The 15,040-nt window shown below is 40.6% G+C and overlaps 1 protein-coding gene across 6 annotated transcripts in view; it reads left to right on the forward strand.

Annotated features, from left to right (window-relative positions):
- Positions 1 to 3,037: 3,037 nt before the first annotated feature.
- SHQ1 (SHQ1, H/ACA ribonucleoprotein assembly factor) overlaps positions 3,038 to 15,040 on the forward strand; it is a 39,034-nt gene continuing 27,031 nt past the window's right edge. Inside the window, exons 1-8 of one of the 6 annotated variants that reach the window (XM_063411768.1) lie at positions 3,086 to 3,183; positions 4,156 to 4,230; positions 5,270 to 5,452; positions 5,909 to 5,973; positions 6,484 to 6,606; positions 7,196 to 7,344; positions 8,047 to 8,159; positions 10,051 to 10,178. In XM_063411768.1, the coding sequence (XP_063267838.1) occupies positions 5,310 to 5,452; positions 5,909 to 5,973; positions 6,484 to 6,606; positions 7,196 to 7,344; positions 8,047 to 8,159; positions 10,051 to 10,178 (721 nt within the window). In that variant the 5' untranslated portion in view covers positions 3,086 to 3,183; positions 4,156 to 4,230; positions 5,270 to 5,309. Of the gene's footprint in view, positions 3,426 to 4,155; positions 4,231 to 5,269; positions 5,453 to 5,908; positions 5,974 to 6,483; positions 6,607 to 7,195; positions 7,345 to 8,046; positions 8,160 to 10,050; positions 10,179 to 15,040 lie in introns of all 6 variants that reach the window. The other 5 variants (XM_063411769.1, XM_063411770.1, XM_063411765.1 and 2 more) reach the window with 5 other exon arrangements.

Here is a 15,040-nt window from a genome sequence, read left to right on the forward strand (position 1 = left end):
TTGTGCTCCAAGCCCCTCTCCAGCCTCGCTGCCTCCTCTGGATGCACTCAAGCGTCTGCACATCCTTCCTAAACTGAGGGGCAGAGCTGGACACAGCACTCAGTGTCCTCCCTAACCTGAGGGCCCAGAAGCACATTTCCTCTGCCTGTGCTAGCAGGGAAACTGAGCCTCCCTCTGCCTTGCAGCTCCAGTTCATCACCTGCAGACAGTACGCACTCCCCATTCCATCTGCACCCAAGGCAGGTAAATGATAAAATGCAACACTTGCAGAATTGTGAAGGAGCAAGGCGCTCACTCACTTGTGGGTGGCTTTGTCCCCGTGTGACCCATCCTAGCCAGTCTGCTGTGGAACATCAGCAGGAATCACACAACACTGAATTTCACAGAAGTAAATCCTGCTTGGGGTCATAATCTGATTTACGACCTTGAAATGTACACAATGACAGAAGTACGAGGATTCTTGCTGCCCCATGGAGCTGTGCAAATATTGAAGATCCCAACACTGGAAAGGGAGAGAAGGGAAAGTGGAGCCCCACAAGCTGAGTACTGGAGGAGCCTCACGTGTCCCTCAAAGGACGTGACACTGGCATTCCCTTGGAGCTGTACAGCCTGTCCATTTTACACTGCTCACACCACGTGCCGTCACCACTGGTATCCCAAATGAACTCTGCCTTAGCATCAGTCCAAATGCAATGAAAAACTGCTGTTTCAAGAGTTCCATCCAACTCGGATTGTGGCCAGATATGAAAATGAAAATGACTTCATGCTAAGAGAAAATAGCAGTACTAAATGAGAAACTACAGAAAAACCACAATGCATAAACATATGCTCTTTCCCAAGAATATATGCACTATAATAAAACCCTACCAAACTTTATACTTAATGAAAAAGAGTACCAATGCTGAAATCCTCGAGCTGCTCAAATGTGTGATTTTTGTACCATCAATACAATCACTTTCTTCTCTAGATGTGTCAATTAAGCCCTCTTAGTAAATTTATTTTGGATTACTATTTCCAAGGTTGCCAGATTGACTCATTATTAGCTTCATGTTTCTATTTCTCAAGAAAACAGCAAGTTGTCCTAATTACTTGCCCAAAAAATTGTAGATTACACATTTTAATTCTTCTGTGTCTCATTAAATACATACCAGCCAAATTCTCTTCATCAGAAAGATGCACTAAAAGACCTTTGTCCATTTCCAAATACAACATTTTCATTACAGCTCTAAAAAAATTCAGTATGTACTTTAGAGAAGAAAGCAATACACATTCTTTAGAGATGCTGCTTCATCCTTTACTTGGATGGAAAAGTAGAATGGCTGATGCACCACTTTCCTCACTAAAATCAGTATATAAATAGTTCTTTTACAAGGAAAATATTAGCACAAAAAAAAAAAAAAAGAGAAAAGGCTGGGAGTTCTTAGGCTGTAAAAAAAATTCTGAGGCAGTCTTGGAAAGTGTCAGTTAGACAAGAATAAATTCTCAGATCAAATGTCTTTATCTTTCACAGACTTGTCCTGCAAATTTGAGTTTATCTAGAGAAGATGGTGCCTACTGGTTCATAATCCAGCTTCCCGTCCAATATACTTATTACAGATTACTCTGTAAGGTCCAAAAGTTAATTAGTGCTAAAGTTCTCTGGAAATGCATCAAAAGTTTCTGAGGACATAACTGAGGCCTTGGTCCAAAACAAATCAGCATCTGAAATTAGATATCATTAACTTCTTAACACAAAAAAAAAGCTTTTTATATGCCGTGCATCTTCAATTTCTGCATGTGAAAAACTGGGACATGAGGAAGTTTAGGCTGAAAATTTAAACCATCCATCAATTTTAAATCAGAGGGGAGAACTATCTATTTTGAAGCAAATTATTCAATTTTTGTGCAGTACTTGAACTGTTGGTTCAGTTCAGTACAAGAGTAAAGAAGTTTTCTCAAAAGAGATGTCATATTCAGTGTTCAGTGGATATTCAGCCTGGAAGATTGTTTGTCTATGCTTTTTTTTTTTTTTTTTTTTTTTCCCCAAGAAAACTTTATTAGGTGAGGTTACATAATTATGCTTTTTCCCTCCAGGAAAAATATTTGAATGCATTTCAGAGGGGGCAGTAAGCATTTTAAAATGTAGAGAATTACCTAGAACCAGAATACCTCTCATGGTCCAGAGGCAGAAAAATTAGATTAATTCCACATTAGGTGATGTATTTAATAAATTGCAGCTTTTAAATCAACTTTTCTGCTCTTGGATCTTGTTCTCCTTTATGCTGTATTTGTTTGATCCATCAGGATCTGTCCCCTGTTCACCCTGCCAGTGTTTGCATTAATCCAGTATCTTAGAAGAGCTTTATGTAATTGGGAATTCCTACTCTGACAGTGCTCGTGGGGTCACTCTTCTGTTTACTCATCTTCTACCTTATCTGCAGCAAAGGAAAAGCCAGATGAGTGTAAACAGAACAGAAATAGCACATTTGTTCACAGGAATTAGTACTGGATTAAGCAGTGGTTTCACAGAAAAGAAACAAACCATCTCCCCAACATACTCAAGTTCAATTCCCACACTTCTCTATGAAAAGCAGCTCCTGAAATAAAATACGCTCACTGTGTGAAAGATGTTTTATGCAATCGCAGGTAAGAATTCATTCTTTTTATTTGTCCAGATGACAGATTATGATTTTCACCCTAAACGACCTAGCTTTACACAGCTACACTGCCCACTGACTGCTAATCACTCCCCTCCCAACAATTCCTGCAAACATCAGGAAACCTCACCAAATTTACGGGCAGCACGAATTTACAGCAGATCTTTAAATCGCTGCACGTTTCCCGCAGAGGAGCAGAGGCGCACCCAGCGAGCGGTGAGGGCAGAGCCAGAGCTGCGGCTGAGGGGCGGCCATGAGGGGGCGGGGCTTGGGCGGGGCTTTGAGCGGGGCGTGGCTTTTGAGCAGGGCGTGGCTTTAGGCGGGACGGGGCTCTGAACGGGGCGGGGCTTTGAACGGGGCGTGGCTTTGACCAGGGCGTGGCTTTAGGCGGGGCGGGGCTCTGAACGGGGCGGGGCTTTGAACGGGGCGTGGCTTTAAGCGGGGCGTGGCGGCTTCAACGGGGCAGTGCCCGCCCGAGTGCGCATGCCCGGCTCCGCCCCAGTGCGGGCGGGCGCGGGAAGCGGCGGCGAGAGCGGCGTGGGGCTGAGTGAGTGACGCGGGCGGGCACGGCTGGGGCTCTTCCCGCCGCTGTTCCCGGGGTTCTCCCGCTGGCAGCCGCCTTCCCCGAGGGTTCTGTCCCCTTGCAGGGCCCGCTGCTCGGTGGCTGGGGGAGGATACGGCCGCAGGTCGGTGCGTGGCCCGGTGTGACGGCACCGGCGGGAGGCTGTGTCCAGTTCGGGGCTCCTCGGTGCGGGAAGACAAGGAGAGGGTCCGGCGGAGGGAGCAGAGGTCGTGAGGGGTCTGGGGCTTCTCTCTCATGAGGAGAGACTGCGGGAGCTGGGCCTGGTTAGACTGGGGAAGGGAAAACTGAGCGGGGCTCTATTTAATGTACATAAATATCGCCAAGGGGTGTCGGAGGACGGGACCAGACTCTGTTCAGGGGTGCCCAGGGACAGGACGAGGAGCAGCGGCCGTGAAATAAACCACAAAAAGTTTCGTCTCACTATGAGGCAGAACTTTTTCCCATGGCGAGCGGCAGAGCACTGAGCAGGCTGCCCGGGGACTTTCCAAGCCCGCCGGGGGTTCCTGTGTCACCTGGATTCTGTGTTTTTAACGCTGAATTCTGTGTTTTTAACGCTGGGTTCTGTGATTTTCGCCGAGCCTCTCACGCATCGTCGCTGACCCTGACAGCCCCTCCCGGCCCTGCTCCCTCTGCCTTTCCCTAAAGCACGGGAGAGGCCGGGAATGGGATTATTTGGGATACCTAGGGTTTGAATGTTGTGCCCCAGTGGTTCCTGGGCTGTAAGATATCAGGGATTTGGGTAAGACCCTCTCACCAAGAGGGGTTTGGGGTCATTAATTTGGACCAGGGATGCTCCAAGTACCAGGCAAGGAGAGCTGGGCTGGTTTTGTGGCTGCTGTTTATTTCTGAACCTCAGCCTGGGGAAAAGAACAATGCACACTGGCAAGTCATCCATGAGGAGTCCAAATCAGCTTTTGAGGTTTTGGTACCTCTTAGCTGTGCTTGTGGTGTTGAAAAAAGAAGAAAATCCATAGGAAAGTGCATCAGGTGTGCAGGTGTTCTACAAGCCAGGTGTGTCCTATTGACATACAATTCCATAAAACACCTGGCAGCTTCTCAGTCTGGAATGAGTGGGAATGTTGCCCCTGGAATCCTGTGAAATGGGGAATTTTAATACTTTTCATACATGCTAAACAAGGCTGATTACCCATACAAGAAGAAGGGTGGTCTGTTAATTTAGCCCTGTTAATGGTTAATGATTTCTGGCTGTTCACGAAGTTGTCAGAATGAGGATATATTTAGTAAAGATAACTGAAAGTGAGTGAAAAGTAGTTCTTTCTCTAATAATAGTTCTATTCTGGCTTTATTTGTGAAAATATTTTTTGGTTTAAAAGGCTAATTTTCAAAACCATGTGACCTTTTGTAAACACACCTTCCAAAACAACAACAAAAAAACCAGAACAAAACCCACACAGTCTGTAACTGGGTTCTGAATTAAACCTGAGACCAGAAGCTGTTGAATGGTCAGACTGTTGAATATTAGGTGAATAGTACTATATAAATTACTTTACTTGTGCTAAATATGTACAATGCCAGTGTATAAACATACATATGGTTCTGTGGGATGTTGTCTAAACTGTCCTTGAATCTGTTGCTCATGTTCTGACTAATATGAGTGTGCATTATACAACACAGCTCTTTTTTTGCAAATATTTCTTGTTTTTAAGGTTTTTTAAAAGTGGTTTGTGTTCAGTTTACTAGAGAACTGCAAAGGTCTAAGGTCTGCTCTGTGTGAACTTATAAATAACAGTCTAAAAAGCTGAAAAGTTTTAGGAGTGAATTTTAGTGTGGTTTTCACGTGGAATGTAACAGGTGCTTTTCTGTACTCCTACTCTACATTCAGTTTTATTAAGGTGTAGAGAGGTGGTACCTTCATGTTTTTGATAACATTTTGATATTGTTTCTGTTGTCATCAGTGTTTTTTTCTTGAGCACATGGAGGATAATTATGTTGGAATCTGAAGTGTTTTCACAGAATTTGGAAGAGACACCACTCGCTCTCATAAATCAGAAGCTACAATAATCTGTTCTTTCTTTTCCTGTTTCTATAGGGCCACACTACCAGTATTTGCTTTTCCTGCTGGATTCATCATGATAACTCCAGCTTTTGAACTGACCCAGGATCCAGATTTTCTTACAGTAAAAATCAGAGTGCCTTATGCCAAAGCTTCAGAGTTTGACATTTATTTTGAAGGGGATGATTTCAAATTTTATGCTAAGCCATACTTTCTCAGGCAAGTAGTGAAAAAAGTTCTCAAAAGTGATCTTCATAGTAGGAAATGAAGTTAATTTTTGTCCCTTCAGAATGTTCTTCATCTGCAGCTTTTATTCTGTTGACTACAGACAGCTCAGTTCATGCTGAGATTTGGTTTTTTGGATCTGGCCTCTTTGTTTCTAAGCATTAAATCACGTTAAAGGGAGTTGAAAGAAATACTTTCCTAAATTTACTGTACAATGGCTTTTTAATTGTAAATGGCCAGACTGCTCTCTGGGTGTAAATTTTGTGGAGTGTGTCTTTTCTTGGGAGGAATCCAGGGGGACTGAACTGCCTGGATTCCATTACTGTGAAAAGCAGTCATGTAAAGTCCTTTGTGCTGCTTTTGGAATGTGCCTTACATTTTTATAGGCTGAGACATTAACTTGCAGAATTAGTCAGGTTTTCAGTGAGGCATCTCATTTTTTGCCTGCAGATTGACACTTCCTGGAAGAATTGTAGAGGATGGCAGAGAAAAAGCATCTTATAATACAGATGAAGGTATTGGTTGATGTTATTGATATCTGTGTCATCAAAAATGTTGCTGTCTCCAGTAGTTTATACTTTAAAACAAAAAGAAAAAAAAACCCAATAAAGCAATAAATTTGTTGCTTGCAGAACCTTTATTACATGACCAAGACAGTAATCAGATTGGTGAATGTAGCTTCTGTGGATTGTTTGGTGGAAGGATTAAAAATTAAATAAAGCTTGCTTTCTTCTGTTGGTTTGTGTTTATATAGTGCAAGTCAGGAGACTCCAAGTAGTGAAATATTCTCTTTCATGTTTTGTCATTAAAATCCTGAATTGTTATGAAGTAAGGTTAAAAACATGTGCAGGGATCCATGCAAAATAAAATGATACCTGCATGTGTCTCCTTCCTCTGAGAAGGAAAAATGCAAAAAAAAATTCTCTGAGAAGGAAAAATACAAAAAAATTCTCTCAGAGGAAAAATGCACGTTTGTCTGTCTCAGATATTTTAATGCAATAATTATATTCCTACTTTCTTTTAAGGTACTTTCACAATTCAGTTGCCCAAGGAGGTTCCTGGCCAATATTTTGAGGGGCTGGACATGCTGACATCTCTTTTAGCACCAAAGAAATCAAGATCAGCAAAACCTTTGGTGGAAGAGATGGGTATGACAAAATCAATCTTGTTTCTACAAGGTGATACATGTGTGTAATGAAACAGTTATAGATCTATAGAGTGATGCAGTAGAAAAGTGCAGTATTTTTATTATCAACTAGTCCAAGGTGTGAGAAGGACGTGAATAAATCAAAGTATGGATAAGAGTAGAAATAAATGTGTTGCTGGTGATACATGTGTCAGATTTATAAGTTTAATTACATTTAAATTTTTCCAAAATGTGCTTTAAAAATATGCTAATGCTCTGTAGGTCTTTGTACCCCTCTAGTGGCTGTAAAACACACACACAGTTGAGTCTTCTGCTTTCTACAAACTACAGCTGGGCTATTAGCTCAAGTGGGAAGCTAATTAAAACCACAGGTTCTGGTGCATATCTTGTTTAACATCGGTATTTAACAGACAAAAATGTTTGGCTGTCTCTGTTTTTTTTAATACCTGCTCTTAATCATTGGTAACATCACTTAGGTTCTGTCAGGGCTCTCCTAGCATCAAATGCAAAACGAGTAGCACGATAAACTTCTCAAGGAAATAATAAGTATATTTCTCCGTAATAATCTTCTTTTTCTGACCATGCCATAGACACAGCTGCTTCTGCTGAGCTGTCTGAAGAGAATGAAGAGGAATTTGACTGGGAAATGGAACAGATTCCTTATGAGGAATGCACTGCACCACTGCAGCACCCCTATGGATTTGGGAATTTGCGCTCAGGGGTGTTCCAGAGGCTGCAGGTAGATGCATTTTGTCTTCTTGTCTCTCAGAAGTTCTGGCTAACTTGCTGTGTAGGCTTCTGGCTCACAGGACAACAGCTTTTGAAAAGTGCAACTCAGTTATGTAACTCTGACTTAGTATTGTATGACTTGTAGTAGTAATTACAGATCTTGGAGCAGAATTGCTGTTTATGGAGGAAGTATTTTAATTTTGTTAGGACATAAATGCTGCTTTATTACCATGAAATCTGTGAAGAAATACATTTCCCATCAGCATTAATGGAATGGGAAATAACTTAATGATGTTTAAAAGGGCACTGCAATTGCCTATTAATTAATGTACAGCCACTTCAGAGAGTGAGAGTATTCTCAAAAGTCACAAGAATGGTGTGTGATTCTTATCTTGTCTTTGTTGGGGTTGTGTGCTTTTGTTTAACATTGCAAATTTGTCATAATGCAAAATAACCTCCCTGCCTTATGATAAAGTGGCCTGAATAGACTTGATAATATCATGAATTCGAAGGAGCTTCAACTAATTGCATTTCCTTAGAATTTTGATGTTTTATTTGCATAGAGGAGCCTGAATTTGGAAGACTTGAAAGGGAGGTTGAAGCTTTTCTAGGGATTTCAATGCAATGCTGACAAGTATCCTTAAATCCTTCCTAAATAAATCTTGTGTGCCCTACCAGTGGCTTGGTGCTATGATTTTGTTCCCGTCTGCAGGATGAGCTCAGTGACGTTATTGACATTAAGGATCCAGACCAAACCCCTGCAGAGGAACGGAGGAGGAAACGTTTGGCAGCTGAGGCTGCCAAGTTTGAGCCTGATCATTACCTGTGAGTACTGGTGGACTTCACCTGGCCAGGAACCCCTGAAACACATTCCCTGTTCACAAATGATGGGATTTAAGATCACTTTTGGAAAGAGCAGCTTTACTTTTGGTCTGGTTTTGCCTCATCAGACCAGGCCTTAGTGGGTATTTTAGTATGATACTGACACTAAACATTGCTCATCTGTTTTGGGGTTACTCAACTGTTTTAATTACTGCTTAAATCTGTGTTTATGGGGGGCTGATGTCAGCTGCTGCAGAATGTTGTTTCACACTTCATCTCTTCAGCAGCTGAGCAACCCCTCCCTGCTGGCATTTTGGGTTGACAAAGTCAGAATTTTGTTTTCACCTTCTGAAGAAAAGGATTAATAACCCCCACCTGCCTTGGAAGGGGGAATTTGAGTTTTGGAATGATGAGATTTTGTCTTGGCCGCTTTGGTTTTTGCCTTCATCACATGAAACTTGTTTTACAGCAGAATGAGAAAAATGTCCAAACCAAAACTTGGTGTTTCTTTTGGGGTTCATTCCATATAGCGAGGTAAAAATGATTCTTTGTGCATTTCAGGTTAGAGTATTTCAGGTCAAGTTAGGTTCAGTTAAGTAAAATAAATGAAATCCATGAGATTGATTCCTGCCAGGTGGATCTGGTGGGAGGAAAGGGTAGTCCCCAGTGGGGAGAATTAATGCTGTGGTGTGTTCTGTGGGGACAGGAAGGCTTAACCCATTTTGAGTTGTTTCAGAAGGTAACTTTGCAAACCTGGAATTTTTCCTCAGTTGGATGTTTCAGAGGCCATTTCATGTCTTCCTGTAACACACAAAAAACCAGAAGAGCTTTCTTGAGCTACATTTCACTAGCACTGAAGTAGTTCCTAACCTCTAATGGGATGCAAATTGCAGTAATTTCAAGTTTCAATTTTAGACTCTGTGTTCTGGCCTGGTAGAGCTACACCATTTAGTTTAATGGCTGTGTCTTGGTTGTTTCAGAACAGATGATACCAGCCTTTCTTCAGGAAAAATTGTTTTCCTGAGGAAAACAGAAACTCTGGTAGAAATGGGGGCAAACAACTGTTCTGGTGGCCTTGAGGAAAATGTACCCTGGCTGATATCTCTGAGTTGCTTTGACATTGAAGAGAGACAAAACCCAAAATCTGTCAGTGTAAGAGGGAAGCAGATTTCATTCTGTGTTCAGGTTTTGTGTGGTGATTAAGAAGGTATTGAGAAGTTTCCTGTGTGGGTTTTTTTTTTCCAATTCTCAGTATTTATACCATTGTTTGGCTTGAAGAAAAAGCTCAGATGGTAAGAGGAGGCTTAGAACTCGAATCCTTTAGGATAAATCCTCCCAGAATTACTAGACTGAGATTTTTACTACAGTGGCTTTGTGCTGAGCTGGAGGTGACCTCTGTTCCACAATTCATGTACAACTCTTCTTTTTCCACCTTGTCCTTGCTTAAAGTCCATCCCCATCCCTGCTTCACCTTTTACCCTTCAGGGTAAAAGGACTACCACGACTTCTTCCCCACAGATTCCCTGGGTCTTAGGTGGGAGAGGTGCCCAATAAAATCAAGTGATTTGTCTGAGAAGCCTCTGGAGTGTTTTCCTTTAGCTGCATTCAGAACAAATCAGGTTGGTTCAGCTTCATGTGGTGCTGCAAGCTCATCAATTCCCTGGGCCTCTGGGTGGCTCAGGAAAGGTGGAGGAAGTAAGGAAGGAATACTGAAGGACAGGAGAATATTGGGGATTTTTTAATATTTTTCTGCTTTAAAATCAAAGAACATATTTCTAACATGGAAAATAACCTGGAGCCAAGTGAGATGTATTCTATGGATGTGTTACTATGTACCCACATATAATATGAATTGAAATAAATAGCATGTGAAAGTTCTTTCTATTTTCCCTAGAGCTGATTTTTTTGAAGATGAAGCTATTAAGCATCTTTTAAAGTACAAACCCTGGTGGATTGATGCTCATAAAAAGATGACAGCCTTGCAGGGAGAAAGTCATCAGGAGCATGACAGTCCTGCATTTGGTGAGAATATACATATATAAAAATATATATACTTACACATATGGTGCTTGAATGATAATTGCTGTGGTGTCATGTTATAGATTATTGTTCTTAAAGGAAATTTATTACTCTAATACTTTTAATATTTATTACTTTATGGGTCTTGGAGAGCTTTTTTCCAAGAAAACTCTTTTTGTCCATTTAGAAAGCTGAAGGGATGTTTCCAGGGTGAGGAGGTGACCTTGTGGGAACTCTGCCAGCAGATAACTGAGCCTGCCTCCCTGCACACAGTGATTACAGAAACCACTACAAGTTACTATTGTGCATTTTCTTCTGTTGTTCTTTGTTCATTTCCTATGTAGTATGAAAATCTGATATTCCTAAAAGAGATGATGATAATCCTTCACCAGAAATTCTGATAATACCTGCACTTCCACATTTTCTCTGGGAGAACAATAGGATTTGGGTAGATGTTGTGTATTTACTGTGAATGTAATCTGATCTTCATTCCTGGTGTCTTTTTCAGCCTCTGAAGCCAGAAATTATTAATTATGTCCGTCATAAACACTTGATTTAAAAAGCATTGGACAAAGGTACAAGAGGCTTGAAAATACAACAGTGAGGGGTTCCTTTGTTTGTTTTTATCCATTCACTGCTTAGTAAATGAAACACTGCTCCTGTTTGCTTGGCTGAAGGAATGTAAATAAATTGAGGAGTTGCTGGATGATTTTATTGATAAGCAATGTTTCTCCTCTAAATTGAGGTACTGAGAAAAACATGTCTATTGTTGAGTTTTAGGAACAGCAACAGACAAACTCCTCAAAAGCCTGGCAAACCTGCTAATGGAAATTACACAGAAAATAGACTTTATAAAGGATCATCTTTGCTCCAAACCATTTGTTAATGGTTTTGTTGTTTGCTCCATCTATTTATTAAGAATGATCAAAAAAAAGCTCACCTTCATGGGGCTGACTGGAGAGGCTCATGCAGCTTTGTGATTTTTGAGGAAATTTAAGTAACATAAGAGGCAATCTGGAGTCTGGGTGATGTTAATGACAGCAAAGCCACCCTTTTCCTTGGAAACACCTCAGTTTTGGTAACATTTGTGCTGTTTAAATAAATGACTGAAGTGAGTGGAGGTTCCTAAAGCTGAGAGAGCTGTGGTGAAGGAAACCACCATGAGAGGGAGTGCAGGTTCTGCTTGAAGTTCTCCTGTGACTGGAAAGGCAGCAGGGCAGGAGGTGGCTCCAGGCTGTTCCACCTGGAATCTCAGCAGCAGCAGGATGCACCCCCTTGGTTTTATGTGGCTTTACCCAGCCAAAGGAATGGTGCAGTTAATCAGGAATTCCTGTCTGTCCTGTGTGAAGGAGGGATTTGTTTGTCAATAAAGACTTGTTGCTCCTCAAGTTAAATGTAAAAGTGAGTTTAGGGTGGGAAAGAGATGTAAAAATTAGCAGGTTCATTAAAAGTTTATTTTCATATTCAGAAACACTGAATGAGAGGGTTTTTTTCCTTCCTTTTCTTGATTTACATTGATGTCTTTTCAGTTATCTTCATTGGTTTCTTAGAATCAAAAACTTGATTACTTTTGTCTTTATAATGTCTTTGGCTGCAAGAAGTAATTAGAAGTACAGATGGCCTTTTTTATTTTTTGCATGACATTGCAATTAACTGAAGATTTTCTTTTGTTGATTACTGCTCTTATATTTATCCCTGGTTATTTTCTCTTTGTTTTTACATCATCAGATTCTTCCAATGCCTCATTACCAATTTTCCCCCCTTTTTGGTTCATCTCATTAACATTTAAAGTCTTCATCTCTCTTCTGTCCTTACTTTGAATCTATTTTTATTTGACCTTTTTACTTTTTCTCCAGCTTGTGTGCATGCTTTGTGTATTTTGCCTTTTTAAAATTTTTTCTTACCCCAAGTGTCTTTTCTTTCTTTTGTCCTTTTTGTGCATCTTACTGTGTATTCTCTTCCAGCCCTTTTTTTTCACACTTACAATGTCTTACTCAAGTAAAGTAATACTTCATAAAGCCTTATTAATTACACAGCCTTTCCCATGAGGGGATAAGATTTTTGGAAAGCTTGCTTTCTGCTGCTGCTGAAGTTTACATTAGTGTCTTGCTTCTACAGATTCCAGATGAAAGGATTTGTATTTTCTAACAGTCACATTCACTTTAGTTGAAAGTTCATTTTTATTCTACTTCCAATTGCACAACTGTAAAAAACTCCTCTTTAGGCAACACAATAATCTTCAAAGGCTCAGGCTGACATATGTATTTAATCTAACATTTATATGCTCCAAGGAGATCTTATTTTGTTCAGGGTAACCTCTCATGCTTACAGTGACTGTTCTCTTTCTTATTTCTTTATAGAAAGAGAAGCAATTTCCTTTCAAAGTTCCACCTTTCAGTGAGGCTTGGCTCAAATATATGCCATTGCTGGTGGATTCATAAATTTAAGATGGATTACTCTTCTTTTTTCATCAAATTTCTGCAATTGTGCTGTCTACCTGCTTTGCTCAGTTTTCAGGGCTTTGCATCATTCCTTCCTGGCACTGCTCTGCTGCAGAGCAGGTTTTTGTTGTGTGAGGAAATTCTGCTTTTTATTCATGCAAAACTCTTAATGATCAGTCCCCACTGTAAAATATCTCAGGTTTTAAAAGGCAAGAACAGTAGGAGGAAAAGAATGATGTATGGTGTTGATATGTTTGCAGGAACTGTGGATATCTTAAAGAATAGTAGTAAAAATGAGTATAAAGGAAATTGTGAGATCCAGGAAAGGCTGTCCAAGTCCAGATTCTGTGGAGAATGCCTGGAGGAAGGAGGTCAGAAGTGATGTGGAGGAAATGTGCTGGAAATGTTGATTTGAGAGATGGAGGTGGAGGCTTGAGTGGGAAGAAAAGATAAGTGGAGGAGATAAAATTTGGATGGAAGAATTGCAAAGACAGGAGAGGGCTGAACAAACCAGACTCGAGTGACCATAGCTACTGTGAATATGGGTGTGCAGAGGGGATCGATTGGTGGTTTCAGGACTTTTGGCTCATTTCCTGAAAAACTGAGGCTCTTCTGATCACAGTCTACCTGACCACAACCTGCAGCTTTCCAAAAATGACCCCATGTACGAGGGGAAGAGCTTTTGCTGAATCTTCAGTGCCACCTTTTGAGGGGCAGAGTCTGCACAGGAAAGAAGTGGGAAGTTCTGACCTCTCCTACCTCAACAGATGGCAACAAATTCAAGCAATTTAACAGAAAATCAGCTTTATTACTTGAGTTACTTAAGTTTACGTTATTACTGAGTATTTTTAAGGCAGTATCCAGCACTGGGGAAGATGCTGACTCTGCACCAAGTCTTTGGGTGACTCCATTCAGGGTAGTGCTGCCTTTCATCTTGTGATGGCTTAGGAAGAGCTTGAAATGAAACTTGTTTGCTACTGATTAATATCAATAACTAACTTTATTCTGACTAATCTGCTCTCTGCTGACTAGTCTGCATCTGATGTTGCTGATTCCTTAACCTACAGGGGTAGAAGCACACATTTAAAAACCTTAAAATTGTAACATAATATTCTAGTTTAAAGAAAAAAAAAGAGAAGGAGGGGTCAGTTCTGCTCAGTTCTTTTCCTTTGGGAGAGCTGTGGGATTCAAGACTTGGCTTGACAGGATCATAAACTGAGGCTCTGCTCTCCCCAGCACATTCTCAGAGGTGCTTCCTGACCTGTACGTTCCTGGCTGACCACTGAGTCAGCTCTGTGTGGGTCCACACATTTTATCTAAGTGCCCCTGACACGCTGAGAGCTGGAAGTGTCATAGTACTCTCCAGATAGAGATCTCCCAGTGATTTAAGTGGTGTTATCACAGTGTAAAATAGCAGTAGGGCTGGAACAAAACACCCTCTGGCTGTCAGAGCTCATCCTCCCCTCGGAGATTAAACTCTGCTGCACTGACACTCTGCTGGAGGACAATTTGAAGTATCTTCTGTAATATAAGGAATGGCCAGCTTAAAACAAGTAAAAGAGGTGATTAAAATGTTAAGGTCATGTCTACAGTTTCATCTGTCAGAAACTTTGTGAGATAAATGTCTGACTCCTTTAGATGTGGATGTATTAACACACATTTATACTCTGGCATGATTTTGCCACTGGCAAATACACAAAAAAATTTAAATCAAAGTTACAAAAAACTTGCCAATTTAACTTACTTGATAAGTAGCAGCAAGTGCTGCTTTGCATTAGATTAATACTGATTGTGGTACAGATTGTTAGCTAAAATTTGGCAATGTAAGTGTACAGGCTAAGTACAGCAGTAATGTAATTACAATTTTAATTGTTCTGATAATTTCACACCATGTACTTGGAAGTTTTGAACGGGGAAAACAAAGTAGGTGGTGGTTTGGACATGTTAATAATGAGTTTCAGGCCTGGATAATTAATTGTTCAAAAACTTCAGGCAATGGATAGAATTTTTTTTTTAACATTCAAGTATTTTCTCAGAGAAAGATATTTTATTTAGAACACCTGGCACTGTGCAGCAACTTAATGAACATCTTGTAACATTTACATTTGGCAATTGTCTAGTCTACGTCTTGTTTGCTGTTATTTAATAGACCTGGAATTTTTGTGTTTATGGTTCAGTTGTAGATGTTGTGATGCTTCAGAGTTGGAATTTTAAAGGAAGAAAACTTTACTGCTAGATTTCATGAGTTTCACTGGGAGTTTCTCTGCTGTTTAAAAGTGAAGTGTGGTTCATGCTTCCATTGAAGAATCAACTCACAAAGCAATTTACTGATGGAATACAGATAAATCACCTGTAGTTGTGATTCAGGAGTGATACTGACCTGCTTTGCATGAACAGAAAAAATAGAGTTAGAACTACCATAGT

This window comes from Prinia subflava, chromosome 14, assembly GCF_021018805.1.
Source record: "Prinia subflava isolate CZ2003 ecotype Zambia chromosome 14, Cam_Psub_1.2, whole genome shotgun sequence".
Lineage (NCBI taxonomy): Eukaryota > Metazoa > Chordata > Aves > Passeriformes > Cisticolidae > Prinia > Prinia subflava.